Source organism: Protopterus annectens, chromosome 1.part1 (assembly GCF_019279795.1).
Source record: "Protopterus annectens isolate FY-2018-M chromosome 1.part1, PAN1.0, whole genome shotgun sequence".
Classification (NCBI taxonomy): domain Eukaryota; kingdom Metazoa; phylum Chordata; order Ceratodontiformes; family Protopteridae; genus Protopterus; species Protopterus annectens.
Genome location: NC_056726.1, coordinates 1,953,921,652 through 1,953,934,588, shown reverse-complemented (window position 1 = coordinate 1,953,934,588; position 12,937 = coordinate 1,953,921,652). Strand labels below are relative to the sequence as shown.

General features: G+C 38.2%; 1 protein-coding gene across 4 annotated transcripts in view; it reads left to right on the top strand.

Annotated features, from left to right (window-relative positions):
* The window catches only part of LOC122813026 (CYFIP-related Rac1 interactor A-like), a 1,136,056-nt gene extending 1,123,579 nt beyond the window's left edge, over positions 1-12,477 (top strand). For all 4 annotated transcript variants that reach the window (XM_044085138.1, XM_044085156.1, XM_044085145.1 and 1 more), the window contains one exon: positions 11,623-12,477. In XM_044085138.1, coding sequence (XP_043941073.1) covers positions 11,623-11,686 — 64 coding nt within the window. In that variant the 3' untranslated portion in view covers positions 11,687-12,477. The remainder of the gene's footprint in view (positions 1-11,622) is intronic.
* The last annotated feature ends 460 nt before the right edge of the window (positions 12,478-12,937 follow it).

The following is a 12,937-nucleotide window of genomic DNA, read 5'->3' as shown; positions in this document are numbered from 1 at the left end:
AGCAAAATTCATTTAAAATGGGTGGCGAAAGCCAAACACACTCTGGCTAGGCTTATAAATGCCCTAGGGCAGATAGCCTAGTATGAACCTATGAACCTGGCAAAATATTAAGCCCCCATAATCCCTGAGAACTCTGCTGCCTATGCAGAACTGTTCACAGAAACACTGTACAAGCATGTTAATAGCTGCATAGAGGCAGCTGTACCCAACAGGAAGAAGCACAGAACTAACTCAAAAAACAAGCCACCTTGGTGGAATCACAAAATCAATAGACTGTATAACAGGAGGAAGAAAATTGTGGCAAAAATTAGGCGTTGCAGCACCCAGCAGGATAAAAGCACTCTCATCAAACTAAACAAACAACTCAGGGGACAAATAAAGTCTACCAAAGCCAAATTTGTGATAAGTTTGGCTTCCCAGGCTAAGAACAACCACAAAGCATTATTTAGCTATAACCATAACTTCAAAAGGCAATACACAATTGTATGAATAGCTTGTTGTAGGTGGAGCCACCTATACTGAGCCAGAAGACATAGCAAACATTTTGGTTGATAAATTCAGCTCCAACTTTACCCCACTGTCCTTCTCAACCATCCGTCAGGAAATATCATCAGATATAGCTCCCCCTACTGCCACTAGGGAACAGATCCTTAATGCTCTCTCTAAGACCAAGAACACTGCACCAGTGGGCACAGACAATATCCCAGGTTGCCTTTTAAATACCATGAAATATGACCTATCAGGGCCTCTGGAATTACTGTTTAATTGTAGCCTCCAAACAGGTTTCATGCCTCATAAATGGAGAAAGGCAGCAGTCATCCCTCTGCACAAAGGTGGGCCATATACAGACCTGGGAAACTACAGACCCATAAGTCTCACTAGTCTTGTATGTAAAGCCATGGAAAGAATTATCATGGAGATGATCAACAGAGATATAGTAAACCTCCAGACACTGGACCCAGCCCAGTTTTGTTTCATCAAGGGCAGATCATGCCTACTCATCCTGGTGGACTTCTTTGAAATGTAAATAAATAAATGCATCTTGAATTTCAAACCCACTTCTTGAGTGAAAACTTTGTAAGCAGTAAAAGCTGTCATAGAATTTAAGTCAAGGTATGCCCTCTAAATCGCTTTATCTCCACAGTTATCATAAACTCTAAAATGTTGGTGAAGTAAGTCTTGACTAGGCTATAACTACTATGACTTAATCTGTCACAGATTTAGAGCTGCCTCCCCAGCTCACCATTTAGTATAGTTCTAGAACAAATAGTTCACATAGGTAAGTAGCACTAGTTTATGGGCATTGTTTGACACCACATAAGTAAACTCTCTGTTGAGGTACTGATATAACACCTTGTCCTTTGTTTTCCTAGTTGAACATTTATTGCAATATTTTATCATTTTTGTCAAGTGGATTTCAAGTAAGTACAAGTTACATGGATCTGTACAATGTCAGAAATAAAGTAACATCTATCTAAATTTAAAGTGAGTTGTAAAGTAGATAAAATATTCTCTGGAATTCAGAAAGAGTTGCCACTAGCAGTAAACCCTAACAAGTTCATTTTCCTACTGACAGTACGCACTTCTGATTCATAGACAGGGCCTCCTCAGTGATGATCTGCAGAATCACCGCACTGAACTGTCTTCTCAGCTAAACTACATGCCAATGAGGCATTCCAGAAGAGCGGTCTATGTTAATTAGCCATGTGCTCTGCTCCAGAAATGACTGCAGTTAGCCATTTGTGCATCTAAGTTATTCAGAGAATTGCTTGTTTCTGTCAGTTAACACAGCTGGCTGATTTAATTAATTTGGCCAGTAGTTCACATTCACATATTATTTCCATGGATGAGATCACATTAAAGGAAACAGCAAAGGATTTTGCAGACAGGTAGTGCGGACTAGTGTGTGTGTGTGTGTGTGTGTGTGTGTGTGTGTGTGTGTGTATGTACACATGCTGATTGCATCACAATCTTATTTACATAAACAAAGAAACCTGATACACTGACCTCAGCATGTTATACTTAATTATACCATGACCCCCCCAAAACGTGCACGCTGATTGGCCAGCGTGCACATTGTAAATCGAGTTATACTAATAGAAAAAGGTCCGGTCGCCCGGACTTTTTTCCATTAGTATAACTCTACTGTCTCGCTATGTTAAATGGGTTTAACATAGCGAGACAGCTTTAAAATAAGCAACGGAGATCTCCGTTGCTTATTTTAAAGCTGTCTCGCTATGCTAAACCCATTTAACATAGCGAGACAGGTTTTTAAAAAAAGCAACGGAGAAAGCAAGATCTCCATTGCTTTTTTGTTCGCTATGTTAAATGGGTTTAACATAGCGAGACAGTTTTAAAATAAGCAACGGACATCTCCAATGCTTATTTTAAAACTGTCTCACTATGCTAAACCCATTTAACATAGCGAAAACAGTAAAAAAAGCAACGGAGATCTTGCTTTCTCCGTTGCTTTTACAACTCTGATGTACTGCGCAGGCGCGCAGTACATCAGAACTGCCGCGGATGCCAGACATCTGCGGAAGGGCAGTAAACAGGCATTATACTATGCCATTATTTAAGAAAAGTAATAGTTTATTTTCTTAAATAATGTCATGGTATAATAGCAATAACCCACTTCTGGGTGTTGGTAATGCTGTATTTACCCATGGTTGGCTTTGTTTGGTCCCTCGGGCTTCGCCCTCGGGACCAAACCACGCCAACCGTGGGTAAATCCAGCATTACCCACACCCAGGTGTGGGTTATTGCTATATTAATGTGTAAGGTCAATTCAAAGCATACCTCTCAGCTGCCCAGATATTTTGCAGGATGTCCATATTTTTTACTCATATTTTTAGTTTGTTTCATTTTTAAACTGCAGCAAGCAGTTGCTATAGTTTGGACTACAGAGGGAGCGCTACAGTGCTCAGGTCTGACCGCAAATGCAATGACAGCTTTTAAAAGCCAATATTGCACTAAAGTGTGATTGGGATGATCGATGGCCAATCACCCCCCCCCCAAAACTTTGCACTGGGGCAGTTGCACCTGTTCCCTCACCCTAACTATGCTACTATATACATATATCTTTATCTATCTTTATATCTATATCTAGATCTATCTATCTATCTATACACACATATATATATATATATATATATATATATGTGTGTGTGTGTGTGTGTGTGTGTGTGTGTGTGTGTGTGAGTGTGTGTTTTATATATATATATATTTACCTATACAAACAAATATATACTATGTTGAATGCATTTTCTTCCTTAAACCTAAGAGCTCCTACTTACTTGATAAGTAAATGAATAAGTAAATACTTTTGCAGTAAATATCCTGTTTCTGACTTTTTTGTTTGAATTAACATCTTCTTTACATTTTTGTACGTCCCATCACCAAACAGACCATCAAAAAGGGGAACCCTACATTCCTACATTATTCTGATAGGTATATATCTGAAAAATGTCATACTGTTAACATAAACATTGTTAGTCATGGTATTATTAATGAGGAATCTATATATAGGAAGTCTGAGCATCAAGTTTCTCCATTCCTTTAATAAAGTTACAACAGCTTCCACAAAGTTATCCAATGTTTCTGATCAAACAATTACTTGCATATATTGCTGAACATCTGCTTTTGTTAAAGGTATGCTGTAGCAACCCTTAATATGATTCAGACTTGGATTTAATGTTAGTAATGTTGGAATTTCCATTAGCTGCTGTCTGCCTAAAAAGGGATTATTGGGCAGTAAAACCTTTAGCCAGGTTACAGAATCCTTGGGATGAGAGGTGCAAGTCCTCTTTTGTGATATAAGTAGGACTATCAAGTGTTTCATCCCATGCTGACAAATTGACACACATGTTGGATTCCCCAGGAATGACACCAGCTATTTAGCTAATTATTGAAGCCATTTATCATTTCTTTATCCTGGGCATCATTATTGAAGAGGGAAGAATTCCATTCCAGAACAGTGTCTTGCCTGCATTTGTAGCATGCATGGAGAGCTCTAATATGTCTCCCTACATGTCTCTAAGGGTTTTGCACCCCAAGTCATTCACTCATGCATGGACCACAATGATGTCAGGTGAAAGAATCTTAAGAACCCTTCAGATGTCATAGATTCTAGCATCCTAGTGTGCTTAACTATAATGTCACTGATCACTAAAACATTCATGTATATCCCTTATTGTCTGAGAAACAAAAAAGTGTAATCACTTGGTAAAGTTATACATTAAAAAGTGAAGGCTTTCTGCAAGAAAAGTGATATTAAACTTTGAATAAACAAAAGAAATGTATGTTAATATTCTCTTAACACCACCAGTACACATCATATTGTGCAAATATTACATACTTTTAGATGCTTTGTTTACCCCACTTCAGATGGTCAGGATATGCATAACATAGCACTACCTGACTTACTGTTTGTTCCAGGAAACAAAGATATGTTGAAACACTGCACATTCCTCTAGCTCCTTATCTTTTCTCGACAGCATTAGTCATCTACAATCCTCGACGTACATTTGGGAGTTGCAAACATTAATGACTACTTTAACAAGTAGGAATGCACAAAGTTGGACCTTACATTGTCTCCTCCACGTAATATAGTATGCTTGCTCTCTCATGCTCATACAATTTTTTTTCTATGAGAAACTTCAACCCCACATTTTAAGAATGGTATGTTCCTTCATAACCTCCTTAAGCCCTCCCTCCATACATACACCCACACACACACACACACATACACAGTTTGAAGCAGATTTAATTAGATGAGATACTAATTACTTGTTATAACACATACTTTTTACACTCTCTGATCTGGCACCCTCTACCTTCAAAATTATTAGTTAACGATAGATTACACCTCAGTTATTACTGTTACTAAGACTTCTATACCAAAATGAAAGTAGGGTAATTTTTTTTGAACCTCATATCCCTAAAATGCTATGCTTCTTCCAATATACACCAAGTATTCTGTTCTATAGTGGCTTACTAAGGCACCACGTACCTTATAATAGTTCAGAGGCCTTTAACAAGAACCTCTGTTTTGTGGAATGAAAGTACTTTCTTCTCCTGGCTGCTGTAGGCCAGCATATTCCCTTTTCCTTTATGGTATTCTCGATCTTAAATTGTCTTCTTTCTCACTCTGCTTGAAGTTTAGGTACTGCTTCTTTAAGGTACATACTTATACCATTTCTTTATGCCATGTATCAGTGCAAGGCAGGACATCTTATCAAGTGGCTCTTCAGGACTTGTTTTACACATGTCTGTATGGCATAATTCATCTAAAGGCTTTCTGTCCCAAACAAGAACCCCAAGTAGGATGCAATTTCATTTTAGAAACATATACCCCCACCTTATATTAAATCACCTTTGAGGTGTAACTAGTTTTCAAGTATAATAGGATAATCTTAAGAAATGGTAGAGTAAAGTGAAACCATGCATATATTTGGAAAGCTACTCAGGTGTTCATATATTACAAGAAGAAATTACTTTAAATACATTAGAGCTGAAACAAATCTTCAGTAAAATGGCCACACTATACATAAATTATATTCTTGATTTACTTGCATTGACAAAATGGGACAAAAGGTACATACCTTAAAGGCTATAAAAGACTTCTGTGAATAAAATATACACAATACACAGAGCTTATTGAATCTGTCTGTTTGTCATTGCTAGTGGTGTCCATCACTGGTGGGAAATCTGAGTAATTGGTGAGTCACTGTGATCACTTACATGCAGATGACTGAAACCAGAGAACCTCTGTTAGGGAAAATATGCATGAGAAAGAGATATAGAGATAGAAAGAGAGAGAGAGACAGAGAAGGAGACAGATAGGGAGAAAGGGGAGAGGGACTGAGAGTAAACTCATAACTCATACCTCATGCCAGCAATGCATCTGTTTTTAATTATGCCAGATTTATTTCTCTCTGATATTAATGTCATTCTGCAGAACTTCAAACAAGTATTCCTTCCTTCCTTTCTTCCTTCCTTCCTTTCCTCCTTCCTTCCTTCCTCCTTCCTTCCTTCCTTCCCTCATTCCTTTCTTCCTTCCCTCATTCCTTTCCTCCTTCCTTCCTCCTTCCTTCCTTCCTTCCTTCCTTCCTTCCTTCCTTCCTTCCTTCCTTTCTTCCTTCCTTCCATCCTTCCTCCTTCCTTCCTCCTTCCTTCCCTCCTTCCTTCCTTCCTTCCTTATTCCTTCCCTCCTTCCTTTCTTCTTTCCCTCCTTCCTTCCTTCCTTCCTTCTTTCCCTCCCTCCAAGATTAAATTGAAGAGGATATACCTTACTAAGTGTTGGAGATATATCAGGAAATTAAAGGTACGCCAACATATGCTCTGTGGGATTGATGTATTATCCAAGAATTTTAGAAGGAGATTTTCATAATGGATGCTCTCATCATCTTTAAATGAGAAACACTAATCATAAGGTGGCACACCATGAAAGCTACTGCAAAGATGACACTTTTGATAATAGCAGATTAAGAAAACACGTCTTACCTTGTGGCAAAATAATCTTCCTTGTGGGGGTAATAATAACAGGTTAGCAGAAAACTACACCGGGATGAAAAACCTGTAGCTAATATTATAAGAACATGTCAAAAGTTTAAATTAACACAGCAGTCATAATTTATTAGCACTCCATTGATCTTTACTCAAAAGATAATGACTATCAAGCTAATCAGAAGCATTTTCTTTTGTTTTATGTAATTGTTAAATGTATAAGCCCACTGGACACAACTGTCCCTTTTTAGGGGTTCCTAAAAAATCATTGTCTGATTAAGTGACTTGTTTTGGGGTCATACAGTAGGCAAATGGAAGTGGAATGAATCAAACCTGGTACCTATTGCATAGGAAGCAGAGGGTGAGACGACTGATTTCCTGTTCTCAGAATTCTATGTTTTTTTTTCCTTACCTCATAAACTTAGTTAAGGGAATGAAATTTAGAGAGTTTAATTATCAGCATGTATCTAACTTCTGCTCTGGGAAACTTTGTCTGTGTCTGATGAATATATAAATTCATATATTTCAGAAATGGCTGTGTGTTTACACAGGAAGTCTTGTTAACTCATAGGATGGTTTTCTTTCTGTAACATGCAATGATACCAATATGGACTCTCAAATTTGTGATGTACATAGCATTATACGACCATCATTTTCTTCTCCTGACCACTTCCTTTTTTTCCAAAGGAATACTTCAGCCACTTTATTGACCTCTTACTGGCTATCCCCACTAGAAGTGTTATGTTTTCCAAAGTTTTGTAACCTTTTCTGCAAGACCATGGTTATAGCAACTTCCTTCCAACTGCCTTACGAGCTTCAACTCAACTCCTCATCCTCCTCCACATCCTTCATCCTATGGTGTGATCTACAAACTGACAGCTAGCAATAGTAAATGCACATCTCATGCTCCTAGCCTGTCTTCTATTGTGTACACCTATGCGATTACTTGCTTATGTTTTGTAAGCTAATAATTGTGGTAGGTGACTACTGCACATCTTAGAATTTAATATATTACCCTCTGCATCTCTGTCAGAGCAGGAAGCAAAATTCTACATATAGTCTCACCTGTGACCTGTAAAGAGGAATATGATATCAATGTGCCTGAGTCCATAGGCATTGGTTTTAACCACATCATCCTGTTTGTTTTTGCCACTACCTCCTCAATTGTCATGAAGAAAGAGAGTTTAAAAAACATTTACATATGTTGTATACTAGTTTATCCATCTTTATCCTTCAGCAAGCATGAAATGGCTACTGAAAAGATTTAGGCAGATCCAAGCAGGTTGGAAAACTGGAAGGCTCCTGCGTGTCTTACATGAATGGTTCCAAGTAAAATAATCTTTGTGACTCACTTGAAGTATGGCTTCTATATTTCATCAGCACCTCTCAATGCATGAATAATTTGTAGGTACTAAACAAAGTTTGGTCATGCATACCTTGTGCCTCCAAATGGGAACATCACTCTGGACTCCTGAAAAAAAGTAAAATGCTTGCTAATTGTGAAAAAAAAATATTTTATGTAAGGGCAGTTCGATGCAATCTTAAGTAATGTAAATGGGGTAGTAATGATTAACAGGATCTCATTTTTTCAAGGCCTAATGAATCCAAAATAAACAGTCAGACTGTGCAATATTAAGATATGCAACATGAATACGAAATGGCAAAATATTTTGCATGTGGTTATGTTGCCTATACCTCCCAATGTGGGAACTTCCCCTCCACATCCCCACTCTCTAACTATACTAACACTGATATCACTGTTTTATTAGCAGTCTGCTTTTTGTCCTTACTTTGAGTCACTTGAAATCAGAGTGAGCATGTCAGCACAAACACGCTATGTTTATTAAACTGGAAGTAAATCAAATCACTCATTGACTGTCCATTCCATGAAATAAGATCAATTACAACAAGATGAGACCTGCTAAACCATGAAATATCCAATGGAAGCACAGTCCATGGTGAGCAATTGCATTTTCTGGCACACAAACGTTAGTGGTCTCAGGTCCATTGATGCCAGGCCTTGGATGAAGATACACTGTTCATAATACATGAACAGTGATATGGTCTTCTCCCTCTGTACTTGTTGTCCAGTTTAAACAGACATCAAAAACTAAATTGAAGCATTTCTTACCATAAGGACATATAGCTATAAGTTAGCAAGTGCTGTGGAAGAGTAGAAAAATGATCTTCACCGGCTTATGTATAATGTGCTACCTGAACTATTTTGTAAACAAAAACTCCCTAGACTAGTTTGTCAATACAACTAGCAGGGATTCCAACATACTGGAGCTGGTCCTCACTAATATCGGACAGTGTTGCGCACCCTCTAGTGTAATGCCGTCTCTAGTAAGGTGGACTACAAAATGGTCTCCTTTGAAGTAAAAATAAAGCCCAGAACCCTAGATAACCCTAGAATATTCATGAACTATTCTAAGTCTAACTTCCTGCTATTAAGTGCTATTAAGTGATAACCTGGCAACATTTCATGCCCCCATAAACCACTGCTGCCTATGAGGAATGGTTCACAAAAAACATATACAAGCATGTTAATAGCTGCATAGAGGCAGCTGTACTCACCAGAGGAAATACAGAACTAACTCAAAAACATGACTCTGACTCTTTGGTAGAATCACAATGTCAAAAGACTGTATAACGGAAGGAAGAAAATTGTGTAAAAATTTGGAGGAGTAGCACTCAGCAGAATAAAAGCACTCTCATCAAACTAAGCAAACAACTCAGAGGACAAATAAAGTCTACCAAAGCCAAATGTGAGGTAAATTTGGCCTCCCAGGCCAACTACAACTACAAGGCATTCTTTAGCTATGTTTGCAACCTCAAGAGCAATGCACAATTGCATGTGGGGCTCATTGTTACCAGCTCTACCTATACTGAGACAGAGGATATAGCAAACCTACTGGCCCAGAAATTCAGCTCCAACTCTAACCCCTCTCTCCCCCTCAACCTCCCCTCAGGAAATACCATCAAATATACTCCCTCTAGTATCACTAGAGAAGAGGTCCTCAATGCTCTTTATAATGCCAAGAGCACTGCATCAATGGGCCCAGACAATATCCCAGGATGTCTTCTAAATTACATGAAACATGACTTAACAAGCCGTCTGGAATTGTTATTTAACTGTAGTCTCCAAACAGGCTTCATGCTTCACGAATGGAGAACAGCAACAGTCATCCTTCTGCACAAAGATGAGTTATCTACAGTCCCTGGAAACTACAGACCCATATGTCTCATTAGTCTCATAAACAAAGCCATGGAAAGAATTTTCATGGAAATGATCAATAATGACATAGGAAATCTCCAGACACTGAACCCAACCCAGCTTGGTTTTGTCAAGAGCTGGATGTGGGCAAAATAGTTCACACTGCCTCTCTTAACCAGGCCAAGGGACTTGACGCAGCACCACACTCAGACATTGTGGACAGTCAGCTGGCTCACAGACAGGACCAAGGAATTAGATGTGGGGAATCTATCTCTACAAAGAGGCCAGTCACAGGTGTAGTCCCTCAGGGATTGGTCCTGGGACCACTCCTTTTCAACATTTAGTTCTCATTTTCAGACAATTGAAAAATAGGAGCAGTCATAGAATCCCATGTCCGCACAAATGTTTTCCCAGAAGGGCTGGCACAGACAAACAATTGGTGTCAGAGCCATGGTCTAAAACTAAATGCCAAGAAATGTATAATAATATCCATTGTGAAGTCATCCACTCCTTGTAACTATCATATTGACAACACACCCCTAAGTGCTGACCCAGTAGTCAACGACTTAGAGACACACATAGACTGTAATCTACACTTTGACAATCATGTTTCTACTGTAGTGAAGAAATCATTCTATGTTGTGCAACCTGTAAACAAAGACATGACATGTAGGTCCAAGGAGATCATTGTTCCACTGTATTTGTCATACCTCTCAACTGTACAGATTTTTGCAGAATGTCCAGATTTTTGTCTCATATTTTTGGTCTCTTTTTCATAAAATTGTGGTTTTCTGGCAAATTAGTGGCAGATCATTAAAAAATGAAGTTAGAAAATAATGACAGAAATTTGAGTTTCAGACTTCACACCCTGCAGAAAATTTGTGCTAATGCAAAACCTGTTATTCTATCAACTATCTAAGTTTGTAAGAGCAATATTTAAAAAGTGTCCCTATTTTTGGGCCTTTGTCCCACTTTTATTTATGGCTTTGTCCAGATTTCTTGCTCTAAGAGGTTGCGAAGTATGTTTGGCATTCATTGTGACCTATCATTGAGTACAATGCCCCCTTTGGCATGATTCCTCACTAAAAGAATACAGGGAATAAGTAACATGTCCTGTGGAGACTGCCTCAAGGCCCAGTGCTTGTATTCTGTCTCCTACAGGATGTTGAGGGCATATCTACACCTGGCATACAAGGGATTATCGGACCTCACCCTGATGGACCTCCCACATATCCACAAAACAAACAGCACCAGAATTCCCCTTTCTAAAGACTAAAGCCTTGCCTATGATATAAATAATACCTGCTGAAGAGACAAGTGTGCATCCCACAGACTACCCCTTCTCTGGAACAGGCAGCCAATCCATGTGAAGCAGAGTTCCTCCTTAACCCAATTCAAATGCAACTTGGACATTTGGATGGGGAACAGGAAATTCACCCATGGTTTGGCACATGTGTGTTTCATGGGCACAGGCAGCCTATAAATTGTTCATCTTCCAGGCTCCTGCTTATAAATCTTTCATCTCCAAGCCCCTGTTTACACTTATCTAGGGTGCCAGAACTTGTCAGAGATTTGTAATGCATAGCTAGGCTTAAAATGGCCCTCAAGGTTAATAGCCTAGTACACAGCTATGAACCTATGAACCTTGAATTGTACCTGTTTCATAACAGAATGAGTTATATGTTTATGTTTGTACTAGCTTTGTGCTTTTAGCTTCTTATTAATCAATTCTTCATTACTTTTCTTGGCTGAATGTAAGTTTGGAGTCCTGTGTGGTACATATGAGTAAGTTAGCCTAGTCCACCAATGGTGCTAATCTTATATCTTGTACTAATGAGACCATAACCTAGAAACATTTGAGATTAGTTGCCTTTAATAAGGATTCTGTGTTGTTGCAGGTACACCACCCGACACCTGAATGATGACACCACATCTAAGCAAATCCGGGCCATGTTGCAGTGAAATGCTACTGCCTGATGCCACTATCACTACCATCTCCAGTGGAGAAAGTCCTCCAAGGCAGGCCGTTTACATGTGACTTGGATGCAAATTGTTCATGTTAACAGCGTGATGATCCAACTAACCATTATACCATGTATGTCATTTTATAAAGACAAATTAAAAATGAAAAAGTCTTCAGAATGTCTCTCTACATCTTCAGCTCAGTGGAGAAGAAATGAAACTCACTGAATTAGTCAATGCCATGGGCTACCTTTAGTTATGTTTTCATGTTTTGTTAATTTAGGAAAATGGTGGTGTTATTTGTCAGTATGTCTTTTTTCAATAATCAGCCTTGGAACTGTTTGGCCCTGTTGGGTCCCATATGTTGACTTAATGAGACACAATGATCTCTGGGATCTGACAGGCTTTCTTGACAATGGCCAAGGCCTTATGTGTCTTAGTTTGTTGGCCTAAGGGTATTCCCTTTTCCCAAAGGTACTGGTTTGTGTTAGTATTGTAATTCCATCAGCGGTGTGTCAGAGGGCACCTTTCATATGCTCTTAATCTGTCATGATAAACTTAATACCAATGTTTATTTTTAATTTGAAATTCACCTTGTTGTTGTATAATATAGATGAAGAATATTGTCTCATTTTGAGCTATTTCTTTGGTTCAAGACATTCATAATTAGTTTGGATTTACCTTCTAAATTTTACATTTTCCAAACAAAGATCAAAATAACCATCCACTTGTTATTTTGTACATTGTACATTTTTTTTCTGTGTGCCTGAAAATAAAATGTTGTTTAATCAGCTTGTGCTTGTTTGTTAGTTTGTTCTTTCCTTACCGATAATAAATTATTGCTTCTAGTAATTAAAGACATTTACCTGGAAGAACATTTCTACAGGCCTTGTTTATCTCTGTATTCAATATATCATACACTAATGAAGATAAAAAAACAGGCCTGTATGCATTCATACAGTTCTCACCCTAAATCGGTAGTATAACTGCAATGTGTGTGATTTGTTTGTGTACAGTATTAAATGCACATTTTAAAATGTGCCCTGTGAAAAGTAGATTATATTCTTTTACACTATTAAACTCTTATGTAACTTGAAAGGTTGCAACTCCATTCACTTCCTGCTGTCAGTCCTTTCTCCATTTATTTCACTCCCATATTAAAAGATATTTCAACTTCAAAACCAGTCACATTACACTTGAAACATTCCAATATTAAATCTACTTTCCATGAAATCATTTATTTTCTTTTTC